This window comes from Coregonus lavaretus (assembly GCF_964263955.1).
Source record: "Coregonus lavaretus genome assembly, chromosome: 2".
NCBI classification, from domain to species: Eukaryota; Metazoa; Chordata; class Actinopteri; order Salmoniformes; family Salmonidae; genus Coregonus; species Coregonus lavaretus.
Window position 1 is genome coordinate 59,612,648 of NC_139989.1, and position 23,409 is coordinate 59,636,056.

General features: G+C 43.9%; 2 protein-coding genes across 2 annotated transcripts; both read right to left on the reverse strand.

Moving 5' to 3' along the window:
• Positions 1–683: 683 nt before the first annotated feature.
• LOC311148320 (myeloid-associated differentiation marker-like protein 2) lies at positions 684–1,607 on the reverse strand (the record flags this gene model as incomplete). Its single annotated transcript, XM_084185247.1, has 1 exon — positions 684–1,607. One exon carries the CDS (start codon positions 1,605–1,607, stop codon positions 684–686), a length of 924 nt encoding a protein of 307 aa, XP_084041373.1.
• Positions 1,608–6,625: 5,018 nt separating this feature from the next.
• On the reverse strand, positions 6,626–22,823 carry LOC311101837 (palmitoleoyl-protein carboxylesterase notum1a; the record flags this gene model as incomplete). Its single annotated transcript, XM_084143048.1, has 10 exons — positions 6,626–7,412; positions 7,786–7,833; positions 8,142–8,289; positions 8,448–8,545; positions 9,042–9,233; positions 9,559–9,661; positions 10,090–10,148; positions 10,237–10,297; positions 16,144–16,292; positions 22,498–22,823. 10 exons carry the CDS (start codon positions 22,821–22,823, stop codon positions 7,106–7,108), a joined length of 1,491 nt encoding a protein of 496 aa, XP_083999174.1. The 3' UTR covers positions 6,626–7,105.
• Between the last annotated feature and the right edge of the window lie 586 nt (positions 22,824–23,409).

Sequence of the window (23,409 nt, forward strand, 5' to 3'; positions counted from 1 at the left end):
CACAACACTGATGTTAAGAAAGACACAACACTGATGTTAAGAAAGACACAACACTGATGTTAAGAAAGACACAACACTGATGTTAAGAAAGACACAACACTGATGTTAAGAAAGGCACAGCACTGATGTTAAGACACAACACTGATGTTAAGACACAACACTGATGTTAAGACATAACAAAGGCACAAAGGCATGACATCATTGAGGAAATCTGTAATCTGTAGTAGGCATGGGGCATTCAGAGTCACTTGAGTGGAGATGCTGTGTGTCATTTCCAGTGTGGTCTCTGTCTGTCGCTGAGGGCCAGGGGTGCATCTTTCCCTCTATTCCTCGTCTCCCCTCTCCACAACTCCTTCTCACAACATCAGAGCGAGGCATAAGTCCATTCAAGGATCGTATCTCCTCGTGTCTTCCCCAATGCTCTCCTCCCTTACCTCGTACGTTTTGATATGCAGGCGAAGAGAGAAGACGTCGTGTCCCATGAGGAACAGAGGAAAAAAAGTTTGAGATTCACCCCAGGAGTGAGGAGGGTAGAGGTGTCCCCAGTAGTGAGGAGGGTGGAGGGGTCTTCAGGCAGCAGAGTGGAGTGAGGAAGGTGGAGGGGTCCTCAGGCAGCAGAGTGGAGTGAGGAGGGTGAAGGGGTCCTCAGGCAGGAGAGTGGAGTGAGGAGGGTGGAGGGGTCCTCAGGCAGCAGTGTGGGAGACGAAGCGGATCCTCTGGGAGTAGATTAGGTCACTGAAGTACAGCACCATGTTGACATGGGTGAACACCGCCACCACCAGCTTGCTGTCCCAGGGACAGTTCTCCCAGGGACAGCCGTCAGGGCGACCTGGCGTGCCATACTTCCTGTCGAAGCTGAAGATGGGCCACACCAGGGCGGCACTCATGTACAGCAGTGTCGCCAGGAAGGTGTAGATGATCACGAAGCGGTCGAAGGGGAAACGCAGGGGCAGAGCCGAGGCTTTTCCCGACACAGTCACAGCGATCACGACCACGGTGATGGAGAAGCACAGGCTATAGACCACCACGCAGTAATGAGTGGGGATGTGGCGGTTGTACTCACTGCCGTTGGCCAGGGCCCCAAATATTATGCAGGCCACAAAGGCCTGGACCACCTTGAGCAGGCCTGACATGGTGGCCATGTAGCCCACCACATGGCCCGGTTTGGCCCGGGTCAGGAACACCTCAGCCGCGTAGGCGAAGCAGCAGAAACTGGAGCACACGGTGACAGCGATACGGTAATTGCGCACCTCACAGCCCCCATCGGACTTGGAGCACTGGGAGCGCAGGAAGTAGACGGGGTAGACGACGGAGGCGGTGACATACATGAGTGTGGCGAGCATGGCGAACGCCACGGTGAGGTTGTCCCAGGAGATGGGCATGCAGCAGGGGAGGCGTGTCACATCCATGGTGAACACCAGCAGGGTCATGGCGAAGCAGAAGCACCACACAAACATGCAGTAGATGCCATAGGCGTGGTTGTAGCCGGCGCTGTGGGCCACCAGGGCTATGATGGTGCAGCCCAGGAGGAGCTGGAGCATACGGGCCGCTCCTAGAGGAGACAGCACCGCCGCCTTGTTCAGGTAGTGTCCGCCTTGAGGGTCCATGGTCACACCTCCTGTCCCCTGGCTGCTGAAAGCTGTCTGGGTGTCTCTTCTTCCAAGTGATGCCTCCAGGCAGCTTCCTTCCCTTCAGGTTAGGTGTCTTTGCTGTCTGGGTCTAGGTGTCACTTATTCTCAACAATGCCAGGTAGCCTCCTTCCTATGCCTCCAGGCAGCCTTCCTTTGCCTCCAGGCAGCCTCCTTCCTATGCCTCCAGGCAGCCTCCTTCCTTTGCCTCCAGGCAGCCTCCTTCCTTTGCCTCCAGGCAGCCTCCTTCCTATGCCTCCAGGCAGCCTCCTTCCTTTGCCTCTAGGCAGCCTCCTTCCTATGCCTCCAGGCAGCCTTCTTCCTTTGCCTCCAGGCAGCCTCCTTCCTATGCCTCCAGGCAGCCTCCTTCCTATGCCTCCAGGCAGCCTCCTTCCTATGCCTCCAGGCCGCCTCCTTCCTATGCCTCCAGACAGCCTCCTTCCTTTGCCTCCAGGCAGCCTCCTTCCCTTCAGGCTGGGTGTTCTTGCTGTCTGGGTCTGTGTACAATGTCTCCAGGAAGCCTCCTCCCTATGGCTCCAGGCAGCCTCTTTCCTATGCCTCCAGGCACCCTCCCTCTCTCCCTTCAAGCTGGGTGTCCTTGGCCTGTCTCTCCCCCCTTCTCTCTCTCTCTGTATGGGGACCTCACCCTTTGCCTAGCTCTTTTTATAGACAGGTCTAATTACAAATCTCTCTCTATGTTTCCCTGCGTGCACCTTGTAATTACAGCAGTGTGTTGGAGATCGGCTTACAGTCAGCCACAGTGGTATTCAACTTACAACGCAGTCAGAGCCGAAACAAGTCACTTTCAAAAGGCATTGAGCAGTGCTGATTTAATTGTCCCTATCAACAGTTTAGCCATTTTTGATTCTCAAATAACATCAAATCTTGTAACTTCTTTGTTTCTCTAGCGGTAATAATTGAATGTTGACCCAAGTGATCTGTCTAGTTTCTTACAGATGCTTGTATCAATAATCAAGTCACAGATCGAGATTGACGGTGGCAAGATATAACATTACCCTCAGTGGTGGAAAAAGTACCCAACTGTCATACTTGAGTAAAAGTAAAGATACCTTAATAGAAAATGACTCAAGTAAAAGTGAAAGTCACCCAGTAATATGCTACTTGAGTAAAAGTAGTACTTTAAAGTATTTTGACTTAAGTACTTTACACCACTGATTACCCTTGTGTTTTAACTGCAAAGTCCAACTCAGCGTCACAAAGCTCTTGTATTTCACTTCTCCTTCACGTTATGGAAGAGCAACATGTTCCTCACTGCCAACACGTCACTCCAGAGATCCAGAGCCCAACAATCCGTCAACAGGTCTCATCCAAACGCAGTATATTTCTTTTGAACGGGGGGTTAGGTTGTTGTTCTGGTTGTAGTCCTATGTCCCATGCCGGCAGCTGTACTAGGCTTGTCAAGGTCCAATACCGATCAGCTCTGTCCTTGTAGTCCTTCTACTGCCAGGACCTGAGCTCCCTGGAAAAGTCCTTGTCACTGTCTGATCTCTGTCTCGTGTCCCTCTCTCTCCCCTCTCTTCTTCTCTGTCTCTCTCTCACACGCTATTTCTCTCTCTCCCTCCCGCTCTCTTTCTCTCTCTCTCTCGCACTGCCTCTCACCCTCTCTCTCCTGATGTGTTCTCTCTCTATCAAACACACACACATGTGCGTGCGCACACACACACACACACAAACACACACACACACACACACACACACACACACACACACACACACACACCCTCTCTCTCCTATATGACAGTATGTGCCCCTTAAGCTGCCAGGAAAGTTATGTACTGACTGCTCTGCCCAGCCCAGGGTTATGGGCCAGGCCGGGTCTATAAATAAGGGGTCTATATTCCACAGAGGATGGGGTGGGAGCCCACATATCCAGGTCCACCCCCGTCAGGCACCAGCAAGGGGAGTCGTGTTTCTGGGACAGAGGTAACTGAGTTAGAGTCAGACTCTCTCTTTCTTTCTCTCTCTCTCTCTCGTTTTCTCTCTCTCTCTCTTTCTCTTTCTCTTTCTCTTTCTCTTTCTCTCGCTCTCGCTCTCTTTCTCTCTCTCTCTCTCTCTCTCTCTCTCTCTCTCTCTCTCTCTCTCTCTCTCTCTCTCTCTCTCTCTCTCTCTATCTCTCTCTCTTTCTCTTTCTCTCTCTCGCTCTAGCTCTTCTCTCTCTCTCTCTCTCTCTCTCTCTCTCTCTCTCTCTCTCTCTCTCTCTCTCTCTCTCTCTCTCTCTCTCTCTCTCTCTCTCTCTCTCTCTCTCTCTCTCTCTCTCTCTCTCTCTCTCTCTCTCTCTCTCTCATGCTCTCTCTCTCACCGGAGACTGCCTGGCATTATCCCCAACTTAATGACAGGGGAAAGAGCCAAGACACCATTTTGGGGGCAGCAGTTATATACAGGTCCTAGGGAGGATTATACATGAGTAACTAGAAGCTAGAAGCTTCGAGCTTTATATATGTAAGATGGAGGCTTTAACTAATTACCAGTTTTGGGAAACATTGAAGCAGGTCGATTGAGTTTCATGTGACATTCAAGGTATAGTAATGATGACTAATTTAAATTAATTTGTAAATAAAATATTTCAATACAGAGGTAACTAGTGGTGTGTTTAAGATAAAAGTTGAGTTTCGACATTTTAATCATTTAGCAGACACTCAGCTAGAGCAATGTTTAAGTACATTTAAAATAAGGTAGGTAAGGCAAGTAAAACCTTCTTCAAAATAGCTGTTATCTACACAATCAGTTTCTACCCTAATAAATAGTTGGGTGCACTGTGTGAGTCAAGGACTCCACTTTTGGTACTCTAGATTGAGACAGAATGGCGAAGACATCAAAAAGACAACAAGAAAACATTTATTTTGAAATAATTGTAATGTGTCCTTTCTTTAAAGTCTGATACAAAGACATGCAATCAACACAAAGAGAAAAAAAAATGCAATATATTTACAATTGACAAAGAATCACTTCTCTGTGAAAATAGCACTTATAAATATGATTTACATAACAAAATAAATATGTAAATTACCAATGTAGCTTGAGTTTTTTCTGTTAAAAAATATGTTACAGAACAAAATTACAATTAGTAATACCTTTCCTTCTCTGGTGTCTGCTGAAAAAGGTCCTTTAAAACATAGTTTATACGACTTAACATTGAGCATTACATACAACATTATCATTATATTAAAAAGTGATTTTCTATTAAAAATATAAAGAAAAGGAGTTACAATAGTGAACACTTAAAAATAACCTATACAAACACTCGGACAAAAATTATCCAGTATGTGATATTCTTCTCCATTTGAATGGAAATTGCATTGATTCTACAGTTTGTTGTTCAACAAAGCCCATCTAATGTGTAGTTCACCTTCTGATGTGATGATATACAGTACTGTATGCATGGAAACGGTCATGGCTGACTAAAAAGGAGTATAGCTGATGATTCTGTTGAGAGGTAAAGAGGACTACGTACATTGGCACTGTTGTATAGATTTACTATTAGTGGGCCTGTGTGAGTGCCCTACAGAACCTGGGTTCAAGCAGTTTTTGTTTCCTTTTCAGATGCTTTGAGTGTTTGATTGAGCCTGCGTGGAGGAGCGTGGAGGAGCCTGATTGGGAGGGTGAGTGGCTTGCACTTTTGGGACTATTGGTTCCACTGTGCCAGACATGCTAAATCAAGCACAAGTAAAGTATTTCAAAGATTTCAAATACTATTTGAACCCCAGGTCTGCTGCACTGAGGCCCACATGAGCGCCACAAATCAGGGAGAGAACCGTAGAACTCTAGACTGGCACGGTGTGGACATGAGATCCTCCATTATGGTCAATCATAGAAACAGAATTCCTCTAGAATTTTATTTCTATGTGTTCAATACCTCAGGATCGGAACCATGTCAACCTGTGTCAAGGTAAGGGATGTAGTTACCTGTATAATGGACTCTTCTCTACCACAACCATCTGAATCGTCATTTCTTTAGTTGGAAGCCCCATGAGAAACCTTTGTTTGAACTTTTATGATGTTCCTCCAATTGGTGGTTGTGTCAAACAGTTCTCATTGGTCCTCATACAATTCCTGCCTGTTTTCAAATTAACCTGAACATGTATTGCTACAGCTCATTATAAAAAGGTTAATTCCGGCCTCCCAATCTGACTGGTCAATTCCGGGTTGCAGCCGTGATGTTATGCATTTATGATACTGTATCAATCCAAACTGTCAGCCAGCTAGTGATTTGTTGATTGTGTTGCCTAGCATCGTATTAAGAACAGTCTGATGTTCTTGTTGTTACAGTATGTTGTGGGTTTCTGCATTCTTCATGTCTCATCCCTCTCTCTCTTTCCACTCTTTTCCAATCCCTCCACTGCCTTGGAGATGAGACAGGGGTAAATACTGACCCTGTTCAGGAGGGTGCAAGGGTTACAGAACGTTCAGATAGATATGTGTTGTGTAGAGTAGATGTGATATCTGGCACGTTCCTATTGGGAATCGTGCTGGATCCATTAGTTCCATTTATATCTGTAACGTTCTGAATGTTTCACCTCACTGAATAATCCACAGTTGTTTCCATGTTATTGTCTGTGTCCCAAATGGCACCCTAGTCCCTATATAGTCAAAAGTAGTGCACTATATAGGGAATAAGGTGGCATTTGGGAAGCAGCCACTGCCTCCTTAGAGAAGGACTACTTGTCCAGTGCTTTCCACACCTTTAATGTGTGTGTGCCTGTTCTTGACTTGAGGAAGAAATACTGTGGTAGAAAAGACCCACAGACCCACAGTTAGACCGACATTAACATTGTGTTTACTTCATATACTCTATATAGACTCCTTTATAAAGACAACTTCCTTAAGTCATTGCTGCCTTTTTAAAACAATTACACAATTAAGAACTATAAACACAGGATAAAAGTTAAGGTAAAAAAACAAAACGAACAGAGCCAACAACAACTAAACAATGAGCATCCTTAAAACTGGATTACATTCGTGATTTTTCTTTTTCTTTTACAACCAAAATATAATTTAAGGAGAGTAGCAGAGAGGTGTGCCTTGTCTGTGTGGCATGTTTGCCCCAGTACTCTTAACAGTACTGGGTTGTGAGAGGCGCTGTCGGGTGGGTTGGAGGTGAGGGGTTAGGGGTCAGACTGAGTGTAGCCCTTAGGTGTGACTGAGGTTAGGGCTGAGGTGAATGGGATGGGGACAGGGAACATGGGGGCAGAGCTGGAGGTATCAGGTGTTGGGACCAGACTTGGCATCGAATCCTACTTTGAGATCCACATAAAACTCAAATATTTTGCTTAAAAGGCTACTTCACAAGTCCAAAATAAACTAAACCCCTCCCCCATCAAACATTGATGTCAATGGGAGATTAAAATTTTGTTTTTGTTTTTTTATCCTATTTTCGGGGATCTCAAATGTAGGATTTGGCCCCATAGCGCCCAGCCCCCTGGTCTAGCCTACTGTACTAACACTTTACTCCTGTTCCCTTAGCTCCCGCTGCTCAGCATCCCCAGTAGCTTGCTGGGGTCCATGCCCTGCTGCTGGGCCATCTTCTGCACATCAAAGCCCATGTGCATGAGGAACTGGATCACGTTCATCTCCTGGCCCGTGAACTGGTCCCGGATGGTGGGGCAGGTGGGGTTGCAGTGTGGCCAGGGGCAGCTGTCAATCAAATGGACGGGGCAGCCCTTGGGCGGGGCCTTGTTGTTCCGGCTGTTGTCTTGGAGACTGCGGTCCCAGCAGTGCAGGGCTCGGGGCAGGGAGGTGCCTTTGACCTGAACGTCGATCCAGTAACTGTAACAGACCAGCCACAAGAGGGCACTGTTAGATCACGGCGAGTCACACAGAATAAGCAGCTAGCTGACACAGAATATTCTCTCTCTAATTAGAGTGGTGTTCAGTAAGGAAAAAAGCAGTGAAACGGGGAGGTACTATTTAGATTTGTCCAATAACAACACAGATTTCCATTTTCCGTTCCAAAATGTTTTTTCTATATGGTGTGACCTACTGAACGCAACCCAGGTGTGAAGAAAGTTGAAAAACCGAGTGATAAATGTGTCCAATAACAACACAGATTTCAGTTTTCTGTTGTAAAACCTTTATGTACAACGTGCCCAACTGAACATGATCCAGGTGGAAGATGAATGACAGAGAGAGCGATACTTACTTCCTTGTGATGACTTCATGTGAGAGGCAAGCTGGAGCAAACATGGCCCTGAAAATGTATGCAAATACATGAGACTTGTTGAACACAGTTGGCAGCATAACCTTGACACACTGTCTGTCTGTCAATCTTTACAATTAATTTAAGTTTGCTGTTAGAGTAACTGTAAGTTTGCTGTAAGAGTTACTGTAAGTTTGCTGTAAGAGTTACTGTACGTTTGCTGTAAGAGTTAATGTAAGAGTTAATGTAAGTTTGCTGTAAGAGTTAATTTAAGAGTTACTGTAAGTTTGCTGTAAGAGTTACTGTACGTTTGCTGTAAGAGTTAATGTATGAGTTAATGTAAGTTTGCGGGTGCTTACGGGACGTCTTTGAGCGTGTTCCTCAGCTCGATGCCTAGGTTCTGGATGTAGCGCCACTGCCCCTCCTGGACAGGCTGACCGGTCAGATGGATGTTGTCGACGGTCAGCTGGGCCTCGTCAAACAACCACTGGACCACGAACACTGGGCCTGCGTGGAGGGAGTTGGAACAGGATGTAATGTATGCACACACACAAGTGAACACACACACACACAGGCTATCATAATGAACACACTGACACACAGAGATATACACAGATATCTGTGCAAATTCACAGATTAATTCCTTAATCTTTGCTAGCACTCACTCTTTATGGAGGGGAACACTCTGTAGCCAAAGAAACAGTTCCACTCCTCCCCCAGGTGGACCTGTCTACACCTCTCTGGCACCACGCCGCCCCAGTACCTGGTGACAAGAGGTCAGAGGTCAACATCTTACAGTGTCAGTTCGTACAGGACCTGAAGAATAGGCTACTAAGGCTGCGTTTACATAAGCAACCCAATCAGATCAGATATTTTGCCCATAATTGGCTGCCTGTGTAAACGCAGCCTAAGGCTAGGGAGTTCAATATTTTCAATCCATTTAACAATGATGCGACGCAGTATAGTACAACTAGGGCCTATAGCTTCTCCTGGTCAGGCCACTGGGCCATGAGAAACTCTCTGGCCTTAACCACAGCATTCTGAACCGCCCAGGGACCGTACTCAGAAAGCAGCTCAGAATAGGAGTGCTGATCTATGATCAGTCCCCCCTGATATAGGATCAGATATTTTTGATTTTTAGATCATACTATGATCGAAAAATCGAAAAACAGATCCTATATCAGCACCCCTAATCTGAGATTTGTGATTGTGAATATGGTCCCAGAGACTGCAGCTTTAGTGGTAGAGTGCTCTCTTACTTGATGCCTCTCTTGATGGCCTCCGTGGGGGCACAGCTGATGGTGTCGTGACAGTCAGTAGATCGGTACTGCTTGTTGTCCAGGAACCAGCCCGAGTCAGCCAGACCCCTCACCTGGATCCCAGGGTGCCCCAGCCCCTCCAGCAGCTCAGCCACAGGGTCCACGTTCAGCAGGACCCCCGTCCCCCCCGCACTGTGGGGTAGAGAAGAGACACACAGATAGGTAACACACACACACAGGCATGGATACAAACACACACACACACACACAGTCATGGATACACACACACACACAGGCATGGATACACACACACACACACACACACACACACAGGCACGAACACACACAGGCAAGACTATACACACACACAAACACACACACGCAGGCACGAACACACACAAACAGACACACACACACTTACTCTAATCTCAAGTGACACACAGTTCCAGTTCATTAAACATATTTCCATTATGTTAACACACAGACACACCCACACTAACATGTGGCCCCCACCCACCTGCTGCCAGCCAGTAGTAGAACCTTGGCGTTGTCAAGCCCCTTGGTCAGTAGATCCTTCACCACCTCCTGAATGATCAGAGACCCCATGAAGGCATAGCCATCTGCACACAGATGGCACGCAGACAGACTGTCAGTCACCAACACAATACATTGAGTGCAGAGTGACCAACACAATGCACACAACATACCTACCTATCATATGTCTTTCATGTATGATTCAATTAAATAACCAATTTCCCTCTAGGACAATGTGTTTTAAGTTAATTGATTGATTGATTGAATGATTGATTGATTCATTAATTTATTGGTTGGTTGGCTGATTGGTTGCTTGTTTTCTTGGTTTATTGGTTGCTTGGTTGATTGATTGGTTGGTTGATTGGTTGATTGGTTGGGTGATTGGTTGGGTGATTGGTTGATTGATTAGTTAATTGGTTGATTGATTGGTTGATTGATTAGTTGATTGGCTGATTGGTTGATTGACCCAACCAAATGCAAACACACATTAGTATGGCCAATAGTGATGTCTTACTCTGGTCTGTCTTGGCTGAGGCACCACTCCACACATCACTAGAGCAGTAGGGGATGAAACTGGAGAGGAAACACATCGATGTCAGGTTTTCTTACACCTTTATAATGATCAACTGGGGACACACACACACCAAATCCTGGAACTTACACCATGTTGGCGTTCCACCAGTGAGGGTTTTCCTCTGGGAGTGGAGACAGGATGCCTGTGCCTACAGAGAGAAACGACACGGCAATAGAGAACATATATCATTAACCATTATGCCACTCCCAGACACATCACCATCTCCCTCATAATCACTGCATGAATTATGGCTCTTACAGCACAATGAGAGAGAGGCACTTCCCCTCTCACAGGAGCAGGCGGCAGATAGCTCTCTACAGTAATATGTTATGACAGTCTCAATAACACTGGTCATTACTATATAGATGACTGTCTCAATAACACTGGTCATTACTATATAGATGACAGTCTCAATAACACTGGTCATTACTACATCGATGGCTGTCTCAATAACACTGGTCATTACTATATAGATGACTGTCTCAATAACACTGGTCATTACTATATAGATGACAGTCTCAATAACACTGGTCATTACTACATAGATGACTGTCTCAATAACACTGGTCATTACCATAAATAAATATACTCCTGTGCTATTCATAACTGACATCCAACTGTTTGTCAGTTTGTCTGTATGTCAGTTTGTCTGTACTTTGTTCATTGTGTGGATACGGGCCCTGGTCTGTACTTTGTTCATTGTGTGGATACGGGCCCTGGTCTGTACTTTGTTCATTGTGTGGATACGGGCCCTGGTCTGTACTTTGTTCATTGTGTGGATACGGGCACTGGTCTGTACTTTGTTCATTGTGTGGATACGGGCACTGGTCTGTACTTTGTTCATTGTGTGGGTGCAGAGCCAGAACAGACAGCAATACAGCCCACAGACATTTTCTGTCTATAACATGTGGAGGGGCTCAGTTGGTAGGAGCGCGGCGCTAGCAACAGAAGAGTGTATGCACTTACCATACTGTAGGTTGCTTTAGATAAGTGTCTTATATTACTGTAACATTCAGTTTACATTAAGGTACTGTTTCCCAGACACAGATTAGGCCTGGTCCCAGACTAAAAAACATTTTCAAAGGAGAATCTCTATTGAGAATGCTTCTTAGTCCAGAGCGGTATCCTACAAAGCAGGTTTGAGGAGTTAGCCAGGTAACTTTGGTCAACTCTGAGTTAAACTTGGATTAACCGGTCATACGAAAGTGGCTCACCTTTTAGCCAGGTACATTTCTATGGCAACAAATCCTTCAGGTTTCAAGGGCAGGCTAACTCACGGCTAACTTTACTCCACTGAATGAAATGACTGAGCCACGAGTTGAGGACTGATTAAATCAAATTCCCTCCCTCTCGCAAAGATTGCATCATTATCATCTTAATTTGAGGAAGATGACTGATTAAATATTTTATTAATCCAATGTTTTTTTATGTTAAAAATGTTTAATGTTAAAATATATCACATTACACATTCAGTAATGACAAAATGCATTTTAAACTTCAAGCACAGTAACACTTTTGTTTGACTTAATTTAAAAAAAGATTGATAGGAGTGGGGAAAAAGGTGGTTGTGCATTGATAAGCACACCAAAGTTGGCATTAACGATAAGTAATAAAATAAAGACGGCACTTCAACAAGCCTATTTCACACCACAGCATGCTGAATTTGCAACATAACTTTTCTTTCATTTTGTTATCGGCACAAATGAAAATGTGGCACTGACTCGCGCATGGATTGATGTTTAAACATTGTCTCAGTGAAGAGTTCGGCGTACGACTAGCCATGTGCGACATGAATGCTCAGGTACAAGCCTGCTAGAGTTAGCGACAGGCGGACGAGCAATAACTGCCATTGTACGGATGAAGGAATGTAAAGATGGCAGCATGTCAAGTCTTTTGTCTGTGACTAGTACTTTTTAACCTACTAATAACTCCTTTACGGTGGAGCAAATCTACACTTTTCTTGTTTTGTAGTGCAAACTATTTCGTTTTGCTGGTGTAAAGATCGCAAGTCTCCCTCAACTCGTATAATTTTTGTTTTATCGCTATTTGCACTTCCTTACTCGAAGTTGACCAAAGTAACCCACTGTCTTGCTGGCCTGGGTTCTATTCTCTGTTTTCCCTCCGCGGAGTGTCTCGTCCAAGCTGCTCCTCTTTGCTCTCCAACTGGCTGTCAGCGGCAGCTCAACAATCCCCAACCCGCTCTCTCAATCGACCCCCATCCCCAATCTACTCACACGCGCACATTCACATCCATACACACAGTCCCTCTCTCCCCTTACCTTTCCTTGGCCTCTATTTCTTACATCTCTCAGAGAAAATGACCATTTTCGTGGTATTGCTTTGCGCACTGACTTTACTGAACTCTGGTGGAAATGAACATTGTCGCTGGGTGAGTACATCTGACAATGTGCTCTCCCGTCCATTAGAGATTGTGTCTGCGGGAACTCGCTCTTTTTCACTCTGTCCACTGGTCCAAGTGCCGATGCATTTGTGTCATGATGTGAACAGTACGAACTTCTGTCACTACCAAAGTCTAATTGTTTTAAATGACTGTTTTGTATTGTCTGAAAACTCACTTGTAGAATTCGCTTGCAGTAGGTCTCTTAAAAAAAGAGAAGCCGTGCAAGGTTATTAAACAGAGGTGCCTAGTTCTTCTTCTTCTGTTGATATCAGGTAACGTGCAACCTAACCCTGGCCCTGATACGCAATGTCTCCAAACCCCCTCTGATTTTAAATCTAGATCTGGTTTTGGTATTTTTCATTTAAATGTACGCAGCCTGTTGTCTAAAATTGATGGGGTTAGGATTTGGGCTAAATCAACTGATGCTGATGTAATTGTGTTTTCTGAAACCTGGCTCAGCAAGTCTGTTCTTGATTAGGATATTTGTATAAATGGTTCTAATGTGTATTGTACTGATCGAGTTAAGAAAGATGGGGGTGTGGCTATATATGTAAAGACTGAATTCCTTATAAGTGTGGCAAAGTCTGAAACTATTTGTAAACAGTTAGAATTTCTTGCTTTGAATCTTGAGGTTTCAAAGGGTCTCTCTATAACTGTGATTGGCTGTTATAGACCCCCCTCTGCTCTCGTGATGCATTTTCTTCTCTGATGCACCTTATTTTACATTTTAGTCATTTATCAGACGCTCTTATCCAGAGTGACTTACAGTTAGTGAGAGCTTACATTTTTCATACTGGCCCCCCGTGGGAATCGAACCCACAACCCTGCCGTTGCAAGCGCCATGCTCTACCAACTGAGCTACAGGAGGCTATGTCTAAACTTCTTTACAGTGAAATGACCTTGATTGGTGATCTCAACTGGTGTTGGTTAAAGCCGGTGTCTGATGATTTTAAAATGTATTGTAAATCTATGAATCTTACCCAGTTGATTAATTCACCCACCCACCCAAATCTCAAATGTCCAGAAAAATCTACCCTGATTGATTTGATATTGACAAATGTTCCACATAAATATTCTGCGGTTGGTGTTTTCTGTAATGATTTAAGTGACCATTGTGCTGTTGTTGCTGTTAGAAATACTAAGGTACCTAATACAAACCTACGCTTTATTTGTAAGAGAAATGTTAAGAGTTTTAAAGAGCAGGCTTTCTTTCATGATTTGTTTTATTTTGACTGGAGCAAGATTGAGCTTATTCCTGATGTGGAAACTGCCTTGAAGTTCTTTCATTATGTTTTTTTTTCCAAATAGTAAACAAACATGCCCCATTCCACAGGTTCAGAGTTAAAGAGTGGGATAATCCATGGTTTTCTTCTGAGCTGTCCTGTATTATTCACAAACGTAATCTAGCCTGGGCCAAAGCAAGGAAATCATGTTCTGATGCTGATTGGCTTCTTTTTAGGCAGCTACGAAACAAGTGTTCTTCTCTTCTCAGGAAGGCCAAGTCTGAATATTTTATGTCTGTTACCACTGGTTACCTGAATAACCCTATTAAGTTTTGGAAGGCTATTAAGTCTATGTCTGGTAACAGTAATGTTAATGAATGACCGTCATGTGTATTGAAGTATATGACAAAACTGAAATGCTGAATTGTTTCAATGAGCACTTTGTATCATCTGGTAGGCTGTTTGATTCAGTATCCTCTGTACAACCTTTTGTGGATGAACCAGTGAGAGCTGGTCAAACTTTTAGCTTTTTGCCATTCTCAGTGCAGGATGTACATAAAGCCCTGAAATCCTTAGATCAGAGAAAGCCTGCAGGTCCTGATCTTCTTGATCCCTGCTTTTTAAAACTGGTAGCTGATTTCATAGCTGAACCACTTACATATATGTTCAATCTAACCCTGGAATGTAATGAATTTCCAAAGATCTGGAAATCAGCATTTGTTCTACCACTTTTAAAAGGGGGAGATCTAACTCTTTTAAATAATTATAGGCCAATCTCAAAGCTGTCACCCCTGGCAAAAATACTTGAAACCCTTGTTAGTGAACAGCTAAAATAGTTTTTATATACTAACTCTATTTTATCAATGTACCAATCGGGCTTCAGGAAGAAGCATAGCACAATTACAGCAGCCTTGAAGGTTTTAAATGATATCACTGAAGCCCTTGACAAAAAACAGCACTGTGTCTCCCTTTTATTGATCTCTCTAAGGCTTTTGATACAGTTGATCATGCTATACTGAGGCAGAGATTGTCAAGCGTAGGTCTTTAGGCGCATGCAGTTGCATGGTTTGCTAACTATCTGTCTAATATAACTCAGTGCACTCAATTTCATGGGCTCATGTCTGTTAAATTGTCTGTCTGTAATGGTGTGCCCCAGGGCTCTGTACTTGGTCCCCTCTAATTCACTATTTATATAAATAATTTAGACAAATATGTGCAAAATGCGCAACTTCACTTTTATGCTGATGAAGCTTTCCAGAACTTGCAAACTGCTTTTTATACTGTTCAACATACCTTGTGTCAGTTGAAGCTTATCCTCAATGCTGACAAAACTAAACTAATGGTGTTTTCTAAAGCAAGAAATAGACCACTGAACCTTTCACCTATTACTACCTGTCAGGGCAATGAGATTGAGGTTGTAACCTCATATAAATATATAGGAATTTTAATTGATGACAGCCTCTCTTTTAAAATGCATATTCAACAACTTACAAAAAAATTGAAGCTGAAGTTGGGATTTTATTTTAGGAATAGGGCCTGTTTTTCTTTTGAAACCAGAAGGAGGCTAGTATCAGATACATTTATGCCTATACTAGATTATGGAGATATTTTATATATGAATTTATATATGAAAGATTTATTTTAAACTGCAAAACCCTTACGCACCATTGCACTTTATATACCAGGGTTGGCTGGCCTTCTCTAGTCACTCGTAGGCTCAGTCACTGGTATACTTTTATTTACAAAGCCATTTTGGGTTTATTACAATTTTATCTGGTCATTTTTATTCTTCAGAATGTGGTGGGTACTCCCTTCGTTCGCAGGACTTTATCCTGCTAACTGTTCCAAATGTCCGAACTGATTTTGGTAAAAGGGCTTTTATGTACTCTGCGACATCGGCTTGGAACGCCTTACAATATACGTTTAAACTGGAAGAACTTGTCCCGATTGATGTTTTTAAATCATTTATGAAGGATTTTGAGGCTGATTCCTTGACCTGTCAATGTTTTTAAATTGCTGTTTTATGATTTTGTTATGCTCCTGTGATTATGGATGTTTACTAGATTACTTGTAGTGTTTCATGTTGTCTGTCTGTAATTGTGTAATGACTTGGTGCTGCCTATATTGGACAGGACGCTCTTGAAAAATAGATTTCAAAACTCAATGAGCCCTTCCTGGTTAAATAAAGGTTAAATAAAATAACTGAAGCTGGTTAGCTTTAGAAAACCCTGAGGAGATCTAGCTTGCTTCGTAGGATACCGTTCAGGACCAGGCTTAATCTGTGTCTTAGAGTAGTAGTGGTGGGGGGTTGGTGAACTGTAACAGCCAGCCAGACAGACACAGGCAGGTACTGTAGGCAGAGATTCGGACCTGTTTTGGTTTGAGGCCACTTGGACGAGCTCATCAGTCTCCTCATGGTGTCGTATCGGCTGTCACAGTTTTCTTTGTTGAAGCAGTACCAGCCGCCCTCCAAGAATATCAACCACCGTCTGCTCCCTCTGGATTCTTTCATGTAGTACCTAGAACGGAAAGAAACATTATATTTTATAAACGCAAATTCACAAACCATGGACAAGAACCACGTCGCCTCACACAAAACACTCAAGGTGCCTTTACTGTCTCCTGGCATCAGTGACTGTGCCAAAGAGATTAAAACCTATGTGCATATTATGTATTCAAAGAATACAAGACATGTTGTTACTTTGAAGATCTTTATCTCTGTTAGCAGGAAGAATCTAAAGCTAAAACTACTTCCTCCAGATTTGAAGTCACCATCAACAATGTTTGAGTGCTGGTTACACAGAGAGAGAGAGAGAGAGAGAGAGAGAGAGAGAGAGAGAGAGAGAGAGAGAGAGAGAGAGAGAGAGAGAGAGAGAGAGAGAGAGAGAGAGAGAGAGAGAGAGAGGAGAGAGAGAGAGAGAGAGAGAGAGAGAGAGAGAGAGAGAGAGAGAGAGAGAGAGAGAGAGAGAGAGAGAGAGAGAGAGAGACTGCTTCCCTACAGTTGAATATGAATCATCTCACATTCCAACCATGTGATAAAACAACAGATAGGAGCTCGTCCAGGGTCTTCCACCCTCAGTATTGAGAAAGGGCATGTCTATGGTATATCGCAAATGGCACCCTATATAGTACACTACTTTTGAACAGAGCCCTATGGGCCATGACCAAACATAGTGCACTATATAGGAAATGAGGTGACATTTGGGAAGCACCCTAGGTGTTACCAGTGCCATAATGGCCCGTGGCTGGCAACAGTGATAAGGAAGTGCAGTACTATCATATTCCCTGTTACTACTCTGCTGAAGTCACCATTCTTAAACAGTGGTCTCATACATAGGCCCTCCATCTCAGGCTGGATAAAATCACCACTACCCTCAGTGCCGGCCATGCAGGAATGAAAAACAGAGACGAGATGACGTGCTGCCTGCTGAAGTCAGGGATGAAAACCATGGTGAGGTCTGTGCAAACACACACACACACAGACAGTCACATCTCTGTTGCCCCAGGACCCATATTAAGCACATCCACCCAGAGAAATGCTCCCTTCGATGCGTCACAGAGAGTCAGAGCCTTTAACACTATTTTACAGTGGATTATACAGCATGACCAGAACCACCATCTGAACACAGAGATCAAACACAGAGATCATTGTCTGAACCAAAACAATTAAAATAACTAGCACCCTTGTCTTTCTTGCACTGACATTCGCACTGTCTCTTCTCACTAGCACTGATTCTGCTGATAGCTGCTTTATTGAGGAGAAGTTGTCCCTATTATTAGCGTGATGTGCGGTTGTCTCACCTAGCTTCATCTTCAGATGAATGCACTTACTGTAAATTGCTCTGCATAAGAGCGTCCGCTAATTGACTAAAATGTAAATGTAGCTGAAATGTAAATGTAGCTGAAATGTAAATGTGGCTGAAATGTAAATGTGGCTGAAAAGTAAATGTTCTCCTATTAAATTCTACAGATCTGAACCTGACTGGGTCCAATGTTTTCTTTTCAGGTTGTCCTTTTCAGCACAGGTCCTGCAACTACGGTGGGCAGCTAGTTACTGCTTGGTTAGGCTGAGCTTGGCTCACTAGAATGGAAGAACTCACTCTGAAGATCTTTCAATCTGGATGCATGGATCATTCACTTCAGGAGATCTGTTCATCCTCTGCCCACAAGAGGGCAATGCTATAATTGATCCTCATAGTCTCACTACTGTGAAGCGCAGAATCATCAATTCACTGCAATTCTATGTCTACAGTTATGCCAAGGCATTTTAATATGCATTTTAATGCAACAGCATGCTAGCAGATACCCATGGACTTCCAGTCATAGCGCTAACGCTAGTTAGCCGTGGCTCGCGAAACTACATTTTCATTTACATTTTAGTCATTTAGCAGACGCTCTTATCCAGAGCGACTTACAGTTAGTGAGTGCATACATTTTTTTTTTTATAGGGTGCCAACTACCTCTTAACTTCCTTCATACTGGACACAGAGACATAAACAATTGTTCATCTGACTCTGAGGAAGTAGATAAAAGGCCTCCTTGCCAAAAGTATCCCTTTAACTTTCTGTCACTCAACAACATTTCTACCATTTCACAAGATCAGACTAGCAGAAACTACAAAAGACCCTTAGAAGCAGGCATGATTCTCAAAATGTTTCTGTGATGGCTAGGCTTTAGCTCAGCACCCAGGATGCCTGGATTCAAACCCAGTCGGCCATACAAGCAGGCATGATGCTATTCTAGTCCCTATTTGCTTCTGCGATGTTCAGAAACTGTTATTTCAGCACCAGATGTGTTAGCCTGCTGAGCTAAAGCCTAGCTTCTAAGGGAGCTGTGTCAGGCAGCTAGAGGGAACAGGGGTATCTGAACGCTCCTCTTTACCGACGAAGATGCAGCTACAGCTGAGACGGACGGCTTCTCAGACAGGAAACTCAGGCAGCTGCCAGGCATCATCATCACAGGGAGGAATGCCAGAGGAGGCTGAGTGATGTGATGTTGAGGAGGCTGAGTGGTGTGGTGTTGAGCAGGCTGAGTGGTGTGGTGTTGAGCAGGCTGAGTGGTTTGGTGTTGAGCAGGCTGAGTGGTGTGGTTTGAACAGGCTGAGTGGTGTGGTGTTGAGCAGGCAGAGTGGTGTGGTGTTGAGCAGGCAGAGTGGTGTGGTGTTGAGCAGGCAGAGTGGTGTGGTGTTGTGCAGGCTGAGTGGTGTGGTGTTTGCCGAGACACTGACTCACTTCCTCACTCACACTCTCATCTTCAGGGATAATCTTTCATAATATGTTCAACTCATGACATAATAAACTAAGATGAAGCTTAGAAAACCCAATTTTACGCTACATTTGGAGGGTACCAGACCACACTATCACTGTAACATCTATGTAGGTTACCAGTAGCACGGGGCATACCACACTATCACTGTAACATCTATGGAGGTTACCAGTAGCACGGGGCAGACCACACTATCACTGTAACATCTATGGAGGTTACCAGTAGCACGGGGCAGACCACACTATCACTGTAACATCTATGGAGGTTACCAGTAGTACGGGGCAGACCACACTATCACTGTAACATCTATGGAGGTTACCAGTAGCACGGGGCAGACCACACTATCACTGTAACATCTATGGAGGTTACCAGTAGCACGGGGCAGACCACACTATCACTGTAACATCTATGGAGGTTACCAGTAGCACGGGGCAGACCACACTATCACTGTAACATCTATGGAGGTTACCAGTAGTACGGGGCAGACCACACTATCACTGTAACATCTATGGAGGTTACCAGTAGCACGGGGCAGACCACACTATCACTGTAACATCTATGGAGGTTACCAGTAGTACGGGGCAGACCACACTATCACTGTAACATCTATGGAGGTTACCAGTAGTACGGGGCAGTACTAAATACCCCTGACTAGGACCCTGGTTTTACCTGGCTCTTCCTTCCTAGAGGCAGAGGATGAAGCTCCAGTGTAAAGCTCTAAATACCCCTTACTGGGATCTTGTGCACTTACTCTACAAATCCGTAACATTTAAAACGAATTGCAATTTTTTTATATTTTTATATTTTTCTGGCAGGACGTAACATGTCATACGAAATGGATGATGTAGTACACAATTGTGCACAATTTTCGGGGACCTGTTGAGCACTACTTTCAAAACTACTGGCTGAAATTATTCAAAACCTCTGGAGCATCACTATAAGTGTATTTGGGTTTGGAAAAGTGTTTCCCTACCCATGCAGAGCTCTATTGCTCCCTGCCTGAAGAAGCCTGGCCTTCACTACCACTATCACGAACACTATCACTATCACGAACACTATCACTGTCACTACGACTATCACTACCACTACCACTATCACTATCACTATCACTATCACTACCACTACCACTACCACTATCACTATCACTATCACTATTATTAACAACAATAACAATTACCAGGGAGGGGCAGAGTGAACCAGGGAGGGAAAGAGTGAACCAACGAGGGGCAGATTGAACCAGGGAGGGGCAGGGTCAACCAGGGAGGGACAGGGTGAACCAGGGAGGGGCAGGGTGAACCAGGGAGGGGCAGGGTGAACCAGGGAGGGGCAGGGTGAACCAGGGAGGGGCAGGGTGAACCAGGGAGGGACAGGGTGAACCAGGGAGGGACAGGGTGAACCAGGGAGGGACAGGGTGAACCAGGGAGGGACAGGGTGAACCAGGGAAGGACAGGAACTGGCTGGGAGGAATTAGTGTTAGAATCCGGTTATTAATAGACACAAAGGTGACTATTACAGAAATTACATCTGCCAACCTCTGGCCTGCTGGCCAGGTCTAAAAGCCTCTGTGTCCTCACTCACACTGCGATCCTAAAGAGCTTTACGAGCTGGATGGGCCACTCTCCATGTGCCCGTCCCAAATGGCACCCTATTCCCTATATGGTGCACTACTTTTGACCAGGGCCCCTAGGGAAGAGGGAACATATATGGAATATGGTTCCATTTGGGATGGAGGATGTGAGACACTGAGGTTTAATTATAACGCTGGATTTATACAGGATGTTAAATCCAGAGAGAGACATCTACATCATCCATCCGGTCACACACTGATAATAAAGGCCTGTGTATAGACACTGTACTGTAGCCTACTGCCCAGCCATATGTCTAAATCATAACACATTTCATGTTTTTTGTTGTGTATTTTTGTAGTCTGTTGGGTATAACCACAATGATCTGATATTGCTAGACATACTGTACTGGACATGCAGACTTGCATCATGCTAGTGCTCCATAGCAGTGTATTACACTCTGACCTTATTAAATGGATCCCTCATCATTGCAGTGGATTAGAATAGCATTAACCTCCCAATAGAGCATCTACAGGCATGCTCCCTATAAAACAGATATAGGTGACAGGGATTAGAATGTAGGGTATGGAACATCGAGAGTACAGGGATTCGAATGAAGGGTATGGCACATCGAGAGTATGGGGATTAGAATGTAGGGTATGAAACATCGAGAGTAAGGGGATTAGAATGTAGAGTATGGAACATTGAGAGTACAGGGATTAGAAAGTAGGGTATGGAACATCGAGAGTAAAATCAAACAGATATACAGTATTCAATAGATACTGTATGTATTAGCCTTTCAGTGACTAAATTTATACTAAACTATACCATATTAACCAATGACTAGATGTATACTACACTATACCATATTAACCAATGACTAGATTTATACTATACCATATTAGCCAATAACACTGGATCTGTCATATACTATACAAGGAAATTAAAGCAGTTCCCTTCTTTGCTAAGATGTGGAGGCTCTAACCCAATGCAACCTGTTGAGTAGTGTCTCTGCATGCACTGTGCCATTGAGTTCAGCATTTGGCTTAATCATGTCTATGCCCTCTGGTTGTCTTTGTTGTAATAACAGACACAGTTAAATATCCAAATGCTTTTAGTCTGCCTGCTTATCCCTCATTAATGGAAAAAAAACATGAAGGCTTTTCCAGTGCCAAATGGATTTTCGCTTAATGACAGACTACTTATTGTCTTTGGAGCGAGAGAGAGGATATATATTTTTTAATTATATTTTAGAAATACTACCATCCTGAGGCTAATGAGCAACACAATGGCTGTGCTTATCTATGCAGAAAATGGGTGTCAATCTCACAACCATATTATTGGTGAATAACAGTTTATAAATATTAGCCTATATTCCTTCATGGGAAATTGTATATGTAATTTTGACATTGGTTTGGATGACCATAAAAACAATATAAAGATCAATAAAATATGTTTCCCTTAAAATTGGGATTGAATTTATATTAACAGGTATGTTTTCCAATATTATCTGCATTTAAAAAATACAATGTACATAAAAAACTCTATACCCATTTTGATGCGTCACGCACACGTAAAAATAATGGACCAATCCGATTTGCATTGCTTGGAGAGAGACTCCAAATGTGAAAAATGGATCAATTTCGGTCACTCCTGCATCATGAGATTAAGATGCTCACAGAAATCAAGCTCTATGCGCATTAAGCACGTGCGATCTTCTAATCTAAAGTAGGCCTATCTCAATCACAAACAAATCGATATTTAAACTTTAAGGATATCAAAATCCAATGGGCAATCATGTTTGGAGTGTGCTTTCAACATGCTATATTTCTGGAAACCTCGACTGTATGAAAGAAATAAAAGTCACGCATCCTGTGAGAATAGAATACAATACCCCGCTGGCGTTCCATCGTTGCACGTGACTGAAGTATTCTCCAAAAAGTGCAGCTTCATATCATAGTCGAGCTTCTGCGCCGAACACGGGTAGAGGGACTGCGCCAGGTTCTTCACCTGCGTCATGAAGTTGTCCATGTTCTCTTCGACAGCGGTGAAATCCAAAGGGAAACTCTCCGTGGTGTCACCCCGGTCCCGGTATGTGGGAGAAGGTGGTGCCCGCCGTGGTTGCGGGTTGCGACCACCTCGGAATCTTCTTGCGGCAAAAACTCCGGACTGCAAAAACACCAGCAGCAAAAGCGATGAAATCAATCTCATTGCCGTCATCTTTTCCGTGAGCCACCTGCAGTTTAGGTCTTCCTTTGGTTTCCGAGTTTAAGGTTTTCCTCCCGAAGAATTCTTGCTGTTTGGAGATTGGAATGGAGTAAGATGCAGAGAATTACACACGGTTCGAACTGTTGCACTGCTATCCCCCGAACTAGGCTAACTGTTTCGTATCAGATTATCATGGAAAATCTTTTTAAAATCTCCTTTCAGATCAATGATGTTCAGAATGCATTTATTAAAAACAATTCAGTGGCTTCTATGGGTCGATGTGAAAAATGTCTCAAATAGAAGCAATAGATTCCTAGATTATCTTAATCGAAGTCGTAAAACTGTTCTGTTCTCAAAGCCACCACTGCACAGTCACTGCTGTTGAACCAAGTTTAGGGGTTGAGTTAAATGACAATACTCATAACATGCTCTGGAATTTTATTCAAACTTTCCCCCCTTCTCTCACTCGTCAGCCAATCAGAGAGGAGGGCAGGACTCTGGGCTGGGCATGATCAAGCGTAGCAGACTTCCCCGCTTTTAATTTATTGAGGGGGAAAAAATGTCCGTGCTTTGGCTCTTTTGATCCGCGATGTTTCAT